Source organism: Octopus bimaculoides, chromosome 1 (genome assembly GCF_001194135.2).
Source record: "Octopus bimaculoides isolate UCB-OBI-ISO-001 chromosome 1, ASM119413v2, whole genome shotgun sequence".
Lineage (NCBI taxonomy): Eukaryota > Metazoa > Mollusca > Cephalopoda > Octopoda > Octopodidae > Octopus > Octopus bimaculoides.
This window is the reverse complement of record NC_068981.1, coordinates 85,714,302-85,732,925: the sequence shown is the minus strand read 5'-3', so window position 1 is coordinate 85,732,925 and position 18,624 is coordinate 85,714,302. Positions and strand designations below refer to the sequence as shown.

Here is an 18,624-nt window from a genome sequence, read left to right as displayed (position 1 = left end):
TATATATATATATATATATATGATGGCTTCCTTCAGTTTCCATCAATCAAATCTACTCACAAGGCTTTGGTCAATCTGGGGATGTAAAGGCACTTGCCCACAGTGCCATGCATTGGGACTGAACCTAAAACCATGTGGTTTGGAAGCTAGCTTCTTACCACACAGCTATACCCATTTATATAAATATATTGGCATTAGAAACCATGCCAAAGCAGACAAAGTTTGGTGCAGTTTTCTGACTTGCCAATTCCTGTGGAATCATCCAATCTGTGTCAGCATGGAAAACGGATATTAAATGATGAGGATGATGATGATATATATATATGTTTTTTTATTACTTACATTATCTTGAAATTGTCAAACAGTCACATTCAAAATAGTTTTTTCTCAATAAAATTAGTGATCTTCTGAATAATAAGGCTTTTAAAACTGCCTACTCTATAGCTATGTCATCTGTCATTTAGTTGTTCTACCTGTTATTTATACTTGAAAATTAAGATAATAATAACAATAATATCTGATTCTTGGACATGATGGTGTTCATGCAGGATGAATTGATTATTATTGAGGGTGGCAAGCTGACAGAATCATTAGCATGCCAGACAAAATGCTCAGCGACATTCCATCTGGTTTATTGTTCTGAATCTAAATTCTGTTGCGATTGACTTAGCTTTTCATCCTTTCAGGATTGATAAAATAAGTACCAGCTTAGCACTGGGGTTGATGTAACTGACTACCCCACTTCTCTGCAAATTTTCTTCCAGCTTACAAAAAAAAGAGTGCAAATAAAAGAAAAAGGATTTGAGGAGTTGTCTACCAAAACTTCTATTAAAGACATAAGCAAAACCCTAGACCAGAAATTTTAGGAGAAGCCTTTAAAGGATCCCCATCTTTTTAGCAAAAGATGGACATCCTTCTCCAAGATCAAGAATTGACTTCCTTAACTTCTTTCCATCAACTAACATGACTATACACAGACTAGGTTCTATAAATAAACATGGACCAATGTCAGCTTAGAATCAATTTCACTCTTTCAATAACTTCAGGTCATGAGACATATTCTGGTAGCCATCAGCAAGACTGGTCAAGCCAGGATTGAATGGTGAGTAGGGTAATGATTTTTAAAATTTTTTCTGAAACTGAACATGGCTAGGGTGACTTACTATGAGAAATGATGAGAAAACAGTGGCTAGCAGTTCATTTTTTTCCAAACTTTCAAAAACCTCCCCCACCAACTAATATTTCTATTTTCAAATGTGTCATGCTTGCCTTGCCTTAGTCAAACTCACATTACATTCGGCATTAGTGCTTCATTCTTTTTTATTAGATTTAAAGGTGTTTATGACTGAAGTTACTTCCTGACCAAATACCAATAACGATTTATACAGTAGTAAAAGTTGTTTCACATCTTGAGTAGTATTATTTGTTGTTAAGATAATCCATGAATGCATTATTCTTTCTATTACAGATATTAAAATATATTACTTTTAGCTCATCGCTCAGGAACTAGAGAATCTATGGAAAAAATTTGATTTTCCATGTATAACATTAAAGTCTGTTGTAAGAAAAGTAAAAACTCTGTTGACAAGGTATGATACCCATTTGAATGTCTGAAACCAGGTCAAAATTTTGAAGATTTGTTTGACATTACTAATCAACATGGGAGCTGGTTATCTAAAAAAGACAAAGACTTTTACAGTACACAAATTCAAAATGGCAGTATAACTGGCTACACCATGTCTCAGTTAGCTATGGTTCATCTTTCAAAACGAACACCTTCTTCATTAAGAGTGTCAGCTTCAACTTCACAAGCATTTCTAAAGCAGGTAAAGTAATGTGCCTAAAAAATTACTAAATATTACACATTTTCTTTTTTTTTGTATGCATTGATGTCACTAATATGTACCCAACTTCTTGCTCTTGCAGATACATCATCAGAAACCTCTACTTCTGATTCTGCAGATGAAATTACATTACCAATAGATGAACAAGTTGGCACCTCTAAACAACAATATCATTCAACTCAGAAAGCAATGAACTTACTGAAAAAAAAATGAATTTAAGCAGTCATAAAGCAGCCAATGTCTGCAAACAGCTGAGAGAGGAAGGAGTACTTCTCTCTACTCCGTCACAGTCAGGTGTGTACAAAGCTGTTATGAGAGAGGCTGCAAAGAGGAAGCAGGAACTAAAAGAAACTTTAAAAAATGACAAGTGGGTGCTCCATTTTGATGGAAAGAGGCAAGTTGTGGTAGTGAAAAACAACACAAGAGAAATTAAATTAGCAGCACTAACTCTGAAGAATGGCAGAGCAGATACCATTTTTCAAGGACTAAAGGAAGTTTTAGATGATTACGAATTGTGGCCAGCAATCAAAATGATCATCACAAACACATGTAGTGTAAATACAGGAAAGCATACTGGAGTGGTCATTCAACTCAGAATGAATTTGTAAAGCATGGATATTCTGCACCTCAATACATTGGTTGCCAATATCATGTGTTAGACCGCCTCCTAAAACATGTGATGGATGATACACTGAAAGGAAAAACTGCATCACCAAATATATCATATCCGTTCATAGAAGATTTAATAGAAAAAAAAACTATGAGGATTTGATGGCAGAATGGAAACAAGGCAAAGCAAAACTTCAAATGGATGATAATTCAGGTTGGAGAGATGACCTTCAGTTTGAACTTGGTCGTGCTTTCTAGTTTTATCAGCAACAAAGCATTTTCCCAGAAACTAAGTTTAGAAACTTCTTAGACTTAGCAACGCATGTTGGAATTCACAAGCAATCTTGGCCATCCTCACTTACATGCTTCTACCACAAAGTAGGGAAAAACTCTACAACATGTGTTGTTTTATCAATGGAAACTGGATGGAAATGTGGTTTTGTTACCTAAGTTTTGACAGCATGGCCTACCAGAAACTTTCAGAAGTTTCTGGATATATTAAAGCAAGGAAATGTTTGAAAGGTAATTGGAATCTTGAAGAATCAGTAATTCAAGATGTTCAGCGTTCAAACATATGTGCTGAACGTGCAGTAAAAATAATGGAGGAATTAGATTGCAGGTCTTCTGAAAAATTGAATCTTCAATTTGTTTTAACCAACAAGGATCTTTGAAAACTGCTGTTGTATTAGGCTGCACTTACCACATTAACAATGTATAACTGTACGTCTTGTTACTTGAACAATATACGTATATCCATAGTAAAAATGTTGTCAAATATATTGTCATCAGTGGGGAAATTTTTTGTGTCAAAGAAAGAAATGATTTTGTCATTATAACATAAAGTTCACCTTCTGGTACCTTGGCCTTACTCGACTTAAAAAAAGTCATCACCCTAATGGCGAATTAATACTGTTGTTTTGGAACAGCTTGGATCTTGAGGTATTTGTGATCATCCTGGACCTAGACATTAAGATTAAGGTACTGGATGTAAACAGTAGTGAAGGTGATGCCTTCAGACTAAAAGCTGTCTATGTTGTAAATGGAAAAAGATATCCAGATTTCTTCAAATGTCTAAAAGCATTTTTTGGCACATCCTGCTCTTTAGTACTAGTAGGAAACTGGAATGGCATTTTAGATGCATGCTGGGTTTAGGAGTGGAGTGTAAAAACCTCACAAAACTGCTCAGACAGTTACAATTGCCTGCCATGTACCAACTGGATTTCTCAAATGCACCAGTGTAGACAAAGAACCACCACTAGATCATCTAAATTGTATCTAGATAGGGTATTTGTTACAATGGGGAATAAAGATAGTGCCAAATGTCCAGCTTCAACTGATTGGTTATGCAAACTACAAATTTGTGATCTGTACAGTTAACTTAGAATGCATAGACAAGGCTACAGCTACTAAGAGATTAATGCATCATTCCCAGTAAGCAAAGCTTACAGTGGCTGGATTAGCAAATTAGTTAAGCAGAAGTTGACAGGAGCAACTATCAATAACTGGGTATAGCATTCTAAAGAAAGTGATTATAAAAACAGATCAAGAGAACTAGATAAGACGTGATTAGGAAAAGTATCATGACAGATGTGCTAGTGGTGAGACCGGCTCTCAATCGTTTCTTCAAAATGAAACATAAAAAATACATTGTCAGAATTAAGTGCTTGCTCACTTCAACATACTATAGTATTTGCATGGCAGTCAAAGCTAATGACCACGAACTGAAACTGCTTTAAATCATATGCTCAGTGTACCAAAGATAATTATCTATATGTACTGAATCACAAGTCGCCCCTGTGGAAACTGTCAATGCTGAGAAGCATCTGATTTGAACAGTGGTGCAGAAGAACTGTTTCTATATATATGGATAACATCACCATAATGGTATCAGACACTACAGATGTTATGGTAATAGAGACCATTCTAAAGAAATATGAGGTGGTGACAGGAGTAAAAAAGTAACCCAAAGAAATCAGTGGGCTTGTAATCTGGCACCTAGAGAAGCAAGTCTTTGTTGATTAAGTTGCTTGAGGTCTGATTTTGACCTACAAGTGAGAGAAGGTTATGAATAATCTATCTCACACAGAAATGGGCTAAGTGGGGAAAGGTTAGGCAGAGGTGATAAATATGTAAAATGCATCTGTTGAATATTATTAACCAATTATGTACAGGTCTGACTGTGTGGTTAAGAAACTTGCTTCCCAACCATGTGATCCCAGGTTTTTGGGTGTGTGTCTTCAATTACAGCCTGTGGTCAACCAAAGCCTTAACCTAGAATGTATAGACAAGGATACAGCATGCATCTAAAGCCTTTCTCAGTACATACTTGTCAGCATTTTGCCCATCTTTACGTTCTGAATTCAAATTCCACCAAGGTCTATTTTGCCTCTCATCCTTTTGGGGTCAATAAATTAAGTACCAGTTGGGTACTGGGGCTGATGCAATCAAGTTAACCCTTCCCCCAAAATGTCAGGTCTTATGCCTATATAGAATGGATTATTATTATTATTATTATTATTATTATTATTATTCATTGTGTAGGTGGCAATATCCAACTCAGTCATTTACTAAAACCAACCACAGAGAGGGGGCTGTGGAAATGAAATAAACTAAAAAGTAACACTAATGGTGACACCCCCAGAGTGGCTACAGGCAATGATTTAAACAGGTAAAATGAGTAAGAGTCATTTATATCTAAACAAGTGGTCTGACAAAGATTTTGGTACAATTTCTGACTTTCTCTTTTGAACCATAGAATATTCCATAGAGGAAGCCATCTGTTGCCAGCACTCATCTCAATCATGTCTGGCAGGTTGGGAGGTCAACTATCTTGGCTCCAAGTAATTTTATATGTTACAGTTGTTATTATCTTCCTCGTTCATCAGCCAAATATTTAGCATTTCTCTTACTTTGCGATTAACCACAGATGCTATTTTGAGCCATGTTCATACAATGTTGGTCTGGGACTAAAATGTCTGGTTTCCCAGGGAAGCAAAATAGTTCTAAAGTTCAAGCCTGAATCCATCCTACAACTGATGATAGTCTTAAGACAAGAGATGTTCAAACATCTGGATTGTAACTTAATAAGAATTGACTCATATGTGTGGACAAGGTTCTGATAGAATGCACAGCTGACAAAATCCAGCAACAACCAATCAAAATGTAGTTCAATAAGTGCAAATTTTGGCCATCATATCTGTTATAACAAGAATTGGATAAGAAATTTTATAATACCTACATGGCTATTGGTATAACACTACTGTGTTGAATTTTTTTTTATCTTATATCAATAATTCTTGAATAAGCCAGTAACTTTACAGCTCTCCAGATAAGAAGGAACAGAATTACAATGTACATATTAATCAACTTCAATTTTAGTCAACTAAAGGTGTGTTTTACAAGGCAATGTCTTATGTATTTACAGACAAATATATATTACATACATGACAAAAATGCATGTAAAATATGTACTAAAATCCAATGAACAATAAACCTGTGTTGTACAAAATCCAACAATTTGAAATAATATGTGATGAGTGGTGAAGAGGATGATAAAAATCCACTAGCAATTAATTTAATATGGCATGAAGATTGGATGTTGATTACCACAGAGAGAATTCAGGTGATGACAGTTAAGAACATAATCAATAATTAAGACAAAAACAGAGTCACATTAGATGTGGCTCCAACTGCAATACTTCGATATAATAAGGGATCTTATTCACTGACTGCAAATGAAAAGAGTAAGTGTCAAAGCGAAAATTATCAAATCCCACAGTTTAAAGAATATCCTTGCAGAAGTCTTTAAAGTTTATTTTGATATCTGTAGCCAAGTGTACATCAGAATGTTTCTAAAATTTAGTTATGTGTAAAGTTTATTTGCAAGACTAGAAAAGTGCAATCATAAAGTGAGATTTTTTATGGCTCCTATTAGAATCATCTAGATGAATGATGCCACAAAGAATTTGGCCATTAACCTCTTCAATCATTTCTACCATGCTAGAGAGGTACATACTCAACCTATACCCTTACTATGGATGTGCTATCCCAAAATTTAAACTCTAATGCTTTTTAGAGTAGAGATAGTCATTACAACAGCCATAAACTTTGCATTTGTGGAGTTAGTGGATGTGTCTGAACTAGTAAATAGTTAATAACTGTAGAGTAGCATGGAAACAGATAGTAAGACATTGAAACTACTCGAGCAAAAAAGCATATCAATAATTCTAGCAATTGACCAAAAACAGAACAAAGAAGTAAGGAATATGTTTATGGTCAAAGTGGTGTTCAGCAAAGTTGTACATTACTACTGACTGTATTCGACCTTATGACTCACTGGAAGTTATTTACAGCTTAAGGTGAACACTATAGAGTTCACCAGGGACCTTGATGATGCCAGCAACATTATTCGGTAATTTTTCAGATTAGCACCTGCACGATTTTCACTAGGGTGTTAGGGTTAGGGTTTTAGGGTCAGGGTTAGCGTTTTAGGGTTAGGGTTTAGTGTTAGGGTTAGTGTTAGGGTTTTAGGTTTAGGGGTTAGGTAATCGTGCTGGTGTTAATCTGAAAAATTACCCATTATTCTCCTGAGCTTGTCTTATGCTGATCTTCTGGTCATAGCAGATGAGCTCAAGAATATTTCAAGGTAAATTAAACCTGAAAATCAAAGCAATCCAAACCAATATCCTGTTACTTGGCTTTACAAGTGAATATAAATGCATTCTCACAATTAATAATATTCATCTAAGAAAAGCACAACAATTTGTGAAGCTGGATCCTTTTTCATGCTAACTTTTAAAATCAAAGCATAAAAATGAGAGTTGCATTAATGTAGCTCATATTGCCCACTGAAAGTTCTGCTCAAAATCCAGTGACTCCGAAACACTGATAATTCTCCTCAGTAGCTATGAAATTTGAACTTTCTTTGGATTGAGGACCCCTGTCACCTGAAGGTATTTCACAATTAGTGTCTGAGAATATAATCACCATCATCATCATCATCGTTTAACGTCTGCTTTCCATGCTAGCATGGGTTGGACGATTTGACTGAGGACTGGTGAACCGGATGGCTACACCAAGCTCCAATCTGATTTGGCAGAGTTTCTACAGCTAGATGCCCTTCCTAACGCCAACCACTCCAAGAGTGTAGTGGGTGCTTTTACGTGCCACCGGCACGAAGGCCAGTCAGGTGGTACTGGCAACGGCCATGCTCAAAATGGTGTATTTTACATGCCACCTGCACAGGAGCCAGTCCAAACGGCACTGGCACGATCTCGCTCGAATGTCTGTTTAACATTAAATTAGCCCTGACTGACCAGACTTATAATCAAGAGTATTCCAGTCATGACCATCCCATCTAATTCTTTTTTTTTTTTCAGACAGTGTATCTAAACCAACATTATCCAATGTGTCCTTCCGTTTAAGATTGTAGGGAGTTACTTAACATAAATTCAGCTGCTTTTTCTAGTATGTCAAGTGACTATGTAGAGGTTTTTTCAGTGGCTAAAGTTTAACAGCTATTCCATGTGCAAATCCATATGAAAAAACTTAGCTAAGCTTGCAATACTAAGTACATGTAAAAGCTTTAATATCAGACAATTCAATGCAGTCACCAGTTAATTTATTTTTCATGGCTTAAGATGTGTCAAATGGGCTTGAAAGTGAAGAGCAAGGCCATTGTAGTAGAGATAGGTAAGTTAGGAAAAATGATAGTATTTGTTTATGGGTCTTACTTGAACTTTGTAATAGTCCAAATATTAATCAGTGCAGATATATTTTCTGGCCTTGAAAATAAAGGTTACCTTTGGGATAAAGTTTCTGCTATGTTATGTATGTGAGGTCATCTGGAAAGATCATTAGTGTTTATAAGGCCAGGCATTTGTGGCAACTTCTAAGATTTTAATTGCATGAAATTAATGACTTTCAGAAGAAAAGGTACAAAATTTTCTCAATATGAGAAGTGATTTTGTCTTTAAAAGAGACAGGATTGTTCATCTAACAGATGTCAGCATGGGATGTATATAATAAAACAATAAAGATGACAATGAAATTACTAACATACATGGTTGAAGGAATAAATCTCACAATAATTTAACTTGAAATGCAATATAAGCAATGCGCATGTTGAAGTATTTGACACATTTCTTTTGAGTTTCAACCCTTTCATTGCAGAAATCAGATATATCCACTAAAACTTTCATTACCCTGAACAGCAGAAAGCAGTTATCTTTTGTTGAGGAATGTCATGTTTGATACTATTTTTTGTTGAGATAAGTCAAATTTGAGGCAATGTAACATGCCTGAAAATACCAATTTTATATTTTGGTAAATATTTTAACATCATTACTGGAATAACCATTAAACTTATTTCGCAGTTAATGGGTTAATAGCTCATTTACAACATCCAATCACAGTTCATTTGACATTGATTACAGAGCCACAAGTTAATTTGTATGAAAACCCAATTTTACTCTACTGGGAAATGTCCAGACATATATACAATCAACTATCATTGGAATGCAGCATAATTTCACTTAAATTTATCACTCATAGTTCCAATCTTCAAGTTCCTCCGACTATGCACTTAAAGCATGTAAATATCCAGTTCTAATCTATGGAGAATAGAAAGTGCATATTATCTACCAAGAGTGATTAATGATTTTTCTATCTTTAGACAATAAGTCATTGATATTTTCCAACTGCTGGTTGTAGGCGCAAGGTATTTAATATCATCACCTGTCATCTTTAGTAGAGTCCATTCAGTTGCAAGAATATGGACAAGGTCTTCGGATTGAAGGTAATTTCTCTCCTACCTCCTACCAGTGGCGGCCCCGTAAAGGGTCATGAGCACTACCCTACCCACTTGACTAAAGATTGAAAAATAGCTTTTGAGTTGCGATTGTCGTCTACTTCCGTATCAAAGGGCTTGCTAGTTGCATACACACACATACATAAGATATAAGCTATAAAACCTGGATTCTAAGAATGTAACTGATCCCGCGTAAGCACTCCAGACGAAAGAATAGGTTATCACAAAGTTAATTAAATTCCCATGTAATTTAACTGGACTATACCGAAAATCAGGGACATACAAACAGTAAATTTCCTTGTGAAGTAAATAATAAGCAAATAAAATGAGGAGAGGTATTGACAAACAGATAGATATATATCGCAAAAATATTACATACTTCAAACAAAAATATAGGTTTAAGAGATTTTTATGAGAGCACATTCGAGAAAACGATTTTCAAAATCATTGAATATCTATTTCTCATTTCTGAATGAGATATATCATTATTACTTTTTTTTTAATACAATTTCTTCCTACTTAAAAAATTAAGTTATCTGAGGATTGTTGATGTTATATCTCGAAAAATTAATTTATATTTAGGGAGGTGGGGAAAACATTACACTGTCAGGCGATCGAAGGGACATAACTATAACTTGTTTGTAATCCTCACCACAACTACAATATGGTTTAATAAACAAAAACACATATTCTAATCAAATCTATATTTTGGGGGTTGTAATCTTTCTTTTTAAGATGTCCGATATTTCAAATTAGATAATATATAATAATGTCAAGGCAATCCTGTCGAGACTATCAATTATTATGAATACTAGAGACTATCAATTATCATGAATACATCATTCAGTTTGAGGATATTTTAGTTACAAAAATTTAAATAAACAAATAAACAGAAACATTAATATTAAGTACTAGTTTCGAAAGATCGCCGTAGAGAGAAAATAATTATATAATATCAATAAAAACAAAAACATTTAAGTGTAAAGACATTAACGCTAGTATCGGAAATTAATTACTCTAAAACTAATTGCTTAATCTCATTTTGAAGGAGAGTATACGTCATTCCAAATGGTAGAAATAATAACCAAATCTCCCTCAAATCTCATCCTATAAGGACGAAGATGTTTCTGTTACTCATCAAAAGATGAGTGGCCACGGTTGGAATGCTTTGTATCGTAGATTTGTTTGGTCAGTTGACCCGCGGTTAAACAACATGAATACAAAATATAAACTGGGGATATATTTTATCTTATCTGTTCTCACGACAACAATATACGAGTTAACATCATGAGAAAATGTTTATGACGCCTGGAAATAAAAATTGTTTATATTTGTTTTGTTTGTTTTTTAGTAAACATTTACGTCATCCAATGAATGACTTGACATTTATTTTATTAAAACTTAATCGCCCAAATATTTTACAGTGCTTCAAATTTTAAACTATTTATCTATACCCTATCTCTATTATATTTGTTATTCTTCATATATATATAGAGAGAGAGATAGAGAGAGAGAGAGAGAGGCTTTAAGACGAAGAGCAGAAACGGTGTTGCAGTGAATTGAAGATAAATAAGATTCGAGTTCAGATCCCGCCAGGGTCGACTCCGTCTAACAAACTTCCGGGTTGAGATAAAGGTACCAGTCACGTACTGTGTGCTGAAGTTGATTTACTCACCTACAACCCCCCACCTAAAATTTGTAGCCTTGTGCCAATGCCAAACAAGTTAATATTTACATATTTTAATTTAAGAAAGAAAATTAGAGAAGAACTAAAATTTAATAGCAAACCTTTATATCTGAAGGATGAAGGCACCAGATAATCATCATTAACTTCAATGCGAAGAATTGCCAGCGATACGAGCATCTGTGATTTAGTAAATAGTTTCAACGCAAAAAGACATTAAATTTATGCCTCATTTACAACACAAGCTGGCCGCCATTTTGTTCAGTTCTCATGGGTTGACTACAAAATCTAAAATTGAGAAACGTTTTTAATTTTATTTTACAAGAAAACATTAGCAAATTTAGCAAATATTTCCAACATTTTCTGATGTAAGATAATATATCAAGTGTGTCAATTACTTAATATTTTAGAACATCGTTAGCAATATTCATTCAGACCTAATGAATAAAAATTATTCAGCAACTAAAACTGAAAAGAAACACTGTGAAACAGAATTTTTCTGAAAAGCCGTTGTTTATAACAATTCAACAACAGCAAAATATTGTATTGTAAAAATGTGTAATATTAATTTGATTTCAATAAATACTGATTGGAATGATTTACACATAGGTTGCAAGGTTTAAAAGTTCGATTAAAATATACATTTCCAGAGTTATCTATCAACTATAATAGTTCTCAGTTATTCAGCAACAAAATTACCACTTATCAATTTTAACCAGCGAATGTTTGTTTTGCAAATCTCCTTTAAAAGAATAAATTACATTTTTCCGAAGATAAATACAATGTGTGTGTGCGTGAGCGTGTGCGTGTGTGTATGTAGTACCAGTCAAAAATGATGGAGTTTATTTGGAATATAGTATGGAAGCTTAAATTTTGCATAATGGCTTACAATTACATATAGGATTGGACTTGTAAACAGGTTACCAAAGCAGTATTTAGAAAAGTAGGGGTAATATAGAATACATCATCATAGATAATACACTGACACGTATACGAAAGATTCAAGTGTGTGTGTATATATATATATATATATATATATATATATATATATATATATATATATATGTATGTGTCTTTGTGTTTGTCCCCCACCACCACTTGACAACTGGTGTTGGTGTGTTTATGACTACCCTCCATAACTTAGTGGTTTGGCAAAAGAGACCAATAAAATAAGTATTAGGCTTTAAAAAAGTAACTCCTAGGGTCGATTTGTTTGACTAAAATTCTTCAAGGTGTTGCCCCAGCATGGCCACAGTCAAATGACTGTAACAAGATAATAGATAAGATACATACATATTCATATATATAAAGGTGATCTTGTTGAATATGTTCACAAGAACAATGTCTTTTTTACCTCTGCTCTCTGGTACAAAATGAAAGCAACATAACATTAAAAATAATTTTCAAAAACAAAAAAAAACTCTCAAATAACAGATCTCTGTCCAAAAAGTTGATGTTTATTCATCTGTAAGCTTTGACATAACACTTATGTAGTGCTGTTTTCATTGTTTTACATATCTCATAGTAGACTATTGTTCCCCAGTGAAAATAAGTTTGTTGTTCGAGACATCAGCAAAGTTTTTGTTTTGCTGATGTCTGGCATGCAGATCTCCTATAGAAACTTCCTGTGTACAAATTCTGCTCTTTTCTCATGACTTGGATCAGTAGCTTCTTATCAGATTGCAACATTGTGGCAAGTATTGACTGAGCTCTCTCTGCCTCATTCTCAGTCAGTTCTGGTGTTTCCTAGGATTCAGTTCTGTTCCTCATTCTCTTCCTTTTATACAACAATCACCTATATGCACCTCAGTCTCCAATGCCCACTTTTATGTAGATAATATGACTTTTCATAACATGATTCCCTAACCTTCCATAACTTTGAATCTTCTATGCACAACATAGACATTTCATGCCAAACCTGCATTAATTCTATAAAACACAGACTTTGACAGTATCCTCCAAGGAAGCAAGACAAGTCAATCATATGTGTATGTATGTATATGTAAATATTTGTATATTTATGTATATATGTGTCTATATGTGGCACCAGCACCAACAGGGTCACCAAGTACCTTGCAAGACAAAAACCCCTCAATTTGGCGTAGGGAGTAGTAGTGATAGCAGAGCTGGCTCAGGATACCGGAAACTTGGGCAAACGCCCAGGGCCCCATGTGCTAGGGGAGGGCATGACAAAGACAAGGAAATTTCCATGACTATCAGCTTGTACACGCCAAAGTTCAGCTTGCCCAGGGTGCCAGCAACCCTAGAGCTGACCCTGAGTGATAGGGAATGACTTTGTATCTGTTGAGAGATTAACGTTATAGAGGGACAAAGATAGGTGTCTTGTTGTAGAGTAGATGCATGGATACCCCCCAGTTGGAAAAGAAAAGAGAGTGAGAGAATAAGATAAAGAGAGCAATAGTGAGAGAGATGATGGTGAAGATGTCAGGACATGTCTTCGGATGACATTGAGGGTTGCGAGAATAAATGAGGTAATACAGAGGCTTGGACTGGGGGAATGGACAGGATAGAGGTGACTATGGCAAATGATGGAGTAAAATATAGGAGAGGCTCGTGGGGAGGGGGTGCAGTAGGTATCCAAGGGCATTGAGGGTGATAGCAGGATGGAGAAGAACATAGGGGAGAGTAGGCACAGAAAGGAGATGATTAGTGGAAACAGTAGGCAGTGGGGGACAATCGGGAATGGAAGTGGTTTCAGGTAAGGGAAGAGAAGTAACTGAAAAGTCCGGAGTGGAGTAGTGTATGCCTATTCTGCTCTCAGGTGATGGAGTGGAGATGAGTGTTAGGAGATGAAATGTGGAGGGAGAAAAGGTTGATGATGGGGCAGAGAAGATAGAGAAGGGGTGGGACAGAGCCCCTCACAGACAAGCATTACCAAGGTGATTTTAGGATATCAATTCTGCTGTGGCAGACAGGTCTTTTTGAACACAACAAATGTCAGATATCTCAGTCCTTTGTCATCTCCTAACACTCATCTCCTTTCTGTGCCATTTTGAGATTGGCCTTCAGTATTTTGTCCCAAGTTTTCCTGGGCCTCACTCTTCTACAAGTTCAATCCACTTTAAGTGATTGCCTCATCTTTTATGCAACTACCCTCATCCATTCTCGTCACATGACCAAAACAGCACATTCTTCTCTCTTGCACATTGCATCTAATTCCTCTTATACCTCACTTTTCTTAGCGTCACTCACCATTTTTTGTGTCAACTTGACTTTTTCCATTTTCCAACATGCTTGTGTGAGACTGTTCCCTTTCTGCTTCGAAAAAAGAATGGCTGCTGTTGTTTTATTGTTTGTGAAGGCAGTGGTGGTGCTTGTGTTGTTGGACAGTGAGAGAGGTCATGCTTGCGTCATTTCTGAATACACCTTGCTCATCGCTGCTGCTGCTACTGTTGGTGTTGTTGTTATTGCTATTGTTCTTGTTGTTGTTGCTGGTGCTGCTGTCTGTGCTTTGCTTTTTGACCACATTGACCTGTGGTGTGAAGTAGTCAAGTAGTATATCTTTTTATATAACTGATCAGATTATTACTATTGCACTTGACAATAAAAGTGACTCTGCAGTCAGCTGGCCTTACAGAATTTCAGTTTAGAGAGAATGATATCGAGTAGGTCCGCTTCAAAGACCTCCAGTTCTTTGATTCTGGATGGCAATCTTCAAAATTTAATGTTGTAAGTAATGAACACTGAGGGTGGTACTGCTTGGTCAGAGAAGTGTAGAATTTCAGTTTCACTATGAAATTTAAGTTTGGTGATGTATATGTATGTGTGTGTGTGTGGGTGTGTGTTTGCATGTACTTTTTGTCATAACATGGTGTGATAGTTGTAGATAAACATCACTGTCACATAAGAGTGTTGATCGATCCCAGTTTTCCATGATAGACATGTGGAAAATATTACCATGCTTGGTAACTGGTGAGAGTTGGCAACAGAAACAGTATCCAGACATAGAAAATGTACATCAACAAATTCCACCTGATTCATGCAAGCATGGAAAAGTGGACATGCAAAAAAAAAAAGACACATTTCTTTGTCTACTAGCATACATGTCTATCTACTTAGCCAACTATCTAGGTAACAATCCAACTTTCTATCTGTCTGTCCAACCATTTACCAATACATCATATCTGTTTGTCCATCTGTCTATCTATCAGTCAATATATCTATTCCTCACTTGTCAATCAATTTACCTTTATACCTAACTAACTATTCAGCTATCTATCAAAGTACTTATCCATTTCTCTGTCCATCATGCTTGTCTAGCTGTTTTAGTTTGTCCATTCCTCTATCTCACTAAACAATCAATTTATCAATCCATCAGAACTAAACTTAGACACAGGTATGGCTGTGTGGTAAGAAGCTTGCTTTCCAACATGTGGTACATTGAACAAGTATATTCTACTACAGTCCAAGACTGACAAAAGCCTTGTGAGGGGATTTGAGAAATGGAAACTGGAAAAATCATGTCACACACACACACACACACACACACACACACATTGCACTTCATATTCAAAGCTCTGATGAAGTTATAAGATGTTACTCAAGCACTCAACTATGAGTCCACTGCAGCTTATAGCAGAAACAACTGTAAGCTAATGAAGTACATAAGATTATTCCTTTGTCATCTCATTTTCTTGTGTGCATGTGTGTGTGAGTGTGTGTGTGTGCACACGCATGCGTGCATGTGTGTGTGTGTGTGCCTTTGTTTGTCCTCTATTACTGCTTGACAGCCCGTGTTGGTTTGTTCATGTCCCCATGACACAGCAGTTTGGCAAAAAGAGTCAAACAGAATATGTACAAGACTTCAAAAAAAAAATAAAGAGATCTGGGGTCAATTTGCTCAAATAAACCCTTCGTGGTGGTGCCCCAGCATGGCTGTAATCTAATGATTGAAACAAATAAAAGATTAAAGATATGAAGTTATTAAAAAATAAAATCAAAAACACAAAGCTTATTTAATCTATCATGTCAGTCATTATACTCTGATCAAACCATTTGTTTGTCTACTTGTGAATGTGTCTTTGTTTTAATAACGTTGTATTTTCCTCCTTTTCCTGGCCAGAGGAAGCATACAATCAGTTTCACTGTTCCCCATCACCACTTTCATCAGTACTTTTGTAACCATTGTCATCACGACTGTCATCATCATCATCATCATCATCATCATCATCATCATCATCATTATCATCATCATCATCATCATGACCATATCTATTTCCCCACTACCACTACCACTACCACTAATAATTTATCATCGTAAACACATCATCACATCACTACCCTTACTACTCACAGACACTATCTCAATGCACCACCACTACCACCACCACCACCATCTCCATCACCACACTGACTCTTTGCCACTGCAGGGTCAGTATGTTCATATGTCCATCTTTCTCTATCTTCATTTGTTCACATTTCTTCCCATCTCTCAACATATAAAGAAATTCAACCTTGTTACTAATTAATCCCTCGAGTGGTTTTGGATGAAACAGATTGCATTTCATTGGACTCACTGTTTCTAATTATATATATATGTCACATACAAATGTGTGATTCCGCTCAGGGTCACCAAATATAATGGACAAGTGTGTGGGGTCACCAAATGTAATGTACAGATGTGGAGTCCTCAAGTCAGAATTGTCAATTGTAGTGGAGAGATGAAAAGTTACTTGATGTAGAAATAGTGTTTCTTGTCCCACATTGGGGCACTATATGTAGATAGTCGAAAATAGGATGAGACAACATAATAACAACATTGAAGAGAGAAGAATAATATTCACAGATTTATTCATTGGCTATGGTTAATAGGTGCAGGAGTGGCTGTGTGGTAAGTAGCTTGCTTACCAACCACATGGTTCTGAGTTCAGTCCCACTGTGTGGAACCTTGGGCAAGTGTCTTCTACTATAGCCTTGGGCTGACCAAAGACTTGTGAGTAGATTTGGTAGACGGAAACTGAAAGAGGCCCATCGTATATATGTATATATATATGTATGTGTGTGTATATGTTTGTGTGTCTGTGTTTGTCCTCCTAGCATCACTTGACAACTGATGCTGGTGTGTTTACGTCCCTGTAACTTAGCGGTTCGGCAAAAGAGACCGATAGAATAAGTACTAGGCTTACAAAGAATAAGTCCTGGGGTCAATTTGCTCGACTGAAGGCGGTGCTCCAGCATGGCCGCAGTCAATTGACTGAAACAAGTAAAAGAGTAAAGAGTAAAGAGAGAATAAGACAGACATAGTAGTAATTGTGTATAAGTGACAATGATACAACATGTTGCTCGTGTGCTCTTTGTGTGTTGGACCAAGTTATGGTCTGCTGACAGAGAGGAAAAAAGTGTAAGAGTTGCATTGTCCTTTTTCATTTGGCCAATGCTGTGCTCTCGGTTAGACAGCTGAAACGAAGAGATATGCTCTCAGTTAGTAGGCCTAAAACCAAAGAGATAGAACTGAAACTTTCGATCAGTTATATAAGGTCAGGAAGTAGGTAAAATCTAAAACAATGGATTGACCTTTCCATGACCACCAAAGATCTTTGGAGGTCCCGTGTTTCTCAATAATCTCCCAGCGTAGAGATAAAACGCAAAGGACCAGACATTTGTCTGACAAGCAACAAATATGTGGATTTAGTTTTGAATCTTGATTAAACAGAGGAAAATGATCTGTTACATATATAAATTATCGACCACACATACTCAATGTATGTGTTCTGCTTCTTCACCAGTTAGCAGTGGTACAGCGCTCTGGGAATGTCTACATCATAGCACTGTGAAAGTCACAGAGAGGTAAGACAATTCACCTCTATTCCCTCCAGGAGTGATGGATACCGATATTTTGCATTTTTGTGGCTTATCAACATCATGTACTTGAATCGAACTGGGGACAATCTGAATTGCCAGTCTATGACTCTACACAAATAGTGTAGGAACCATTTCTGGTATGGCACAATGATGCATATGTAAGATTAAATTAAACTATAAATTAGAAGCAGCTTTAGTGTTGTAAACACATAAACACACCAACACTAGTTAAGCATTCATGGAGGACAAACACATACTCACACACACACACACACTATATATATATATATTTTTGCATTCTGAAGAGATTTACTAAAACTAGTAAATTGAAATGATCGTAAATGCTACCTTCATCTTTGCTTCCTTCTTTGTTTTCTAATTAAATTAAAGGCATACCAGCGAAAACAATGAGTCTCCCCTTATTATTACATCCATGATGAAGGAATAATTCCATAAGTGGCTTGTTTGTCTTCCTATGTGTTCATTCTGTTGTCTGTAAACAAAGTCCGTTTTGTTTTTATGTCCCCGTTCATTTTTGTAACGTCCTGTACCCGGATATGCATCTCTATATACATGTAGATGTAGGTATGTACATATATGCATGTATACATGCATATGCTTATATATCACATGTATTATCATCATCATCATCGTTTAACGTCCGCCTTCCATGCTAGCATGGGTTGGACGATTTGACTGAGGACTGGTGAAACCGGATGGCAACACCAGGCTCCAATCTAATTTGGCAGAGTTTCTACAGCTGGATGCCCTTCCTAACGCCAACCACTCAGAGAGTGTAGTGGGTGCTTTTACGTGTCACCCGCACATGAGCCAGTCAGTCATTATATATATATATA

At 36.0% G+C, this 18,624-nt stretch overlaps 1 protein-coding gene and 1 long non-coding RNA gene across 2 annotated transcripts in view; one reads left to right on the top strand and one right to left on the bottom strand.

Moving 5' to 3' along the window:
- Positions 1–10,666, top strand: part of LOC106868571 (uncharacterized) — a 76,447-nt gene extending 65,781 nt beyond the window's left edge. The window contains exons 2-3 of the long non-coding RNA XR_001409312.2: positions 1,469–1,826; positions 1,927–10,666. This is a non-coding gene — a long non-coding RNA (uncharacterized LOC106868571). The remainder of the gene's footprint in view (positions 1–1,468; positions 1,827–1,926) is intronic.
- The window catches only part of LOC106868570 (BRCA1-associated protein), a 63,205-nt gene extending 51,972 nt beyond the window's left edge, over positions 1–11,233 (bottom strand). Inside the window, exon 1 of the mRNA XM_014913892.2 lies at positions 11,050–11,233. Within this exon, the coding sequence (XP_014769378.1) occupies positions 11,050–11,125 (76 nt within the window). The 5' untranslated portion in view covers positions 11,126–11,233. The remainder of the gene's footprint in view (positions 1–11,049) is intronic.
- Between the last annotated feature and the right edge of the window lie 7,391 nt (positions 11,234–18,624).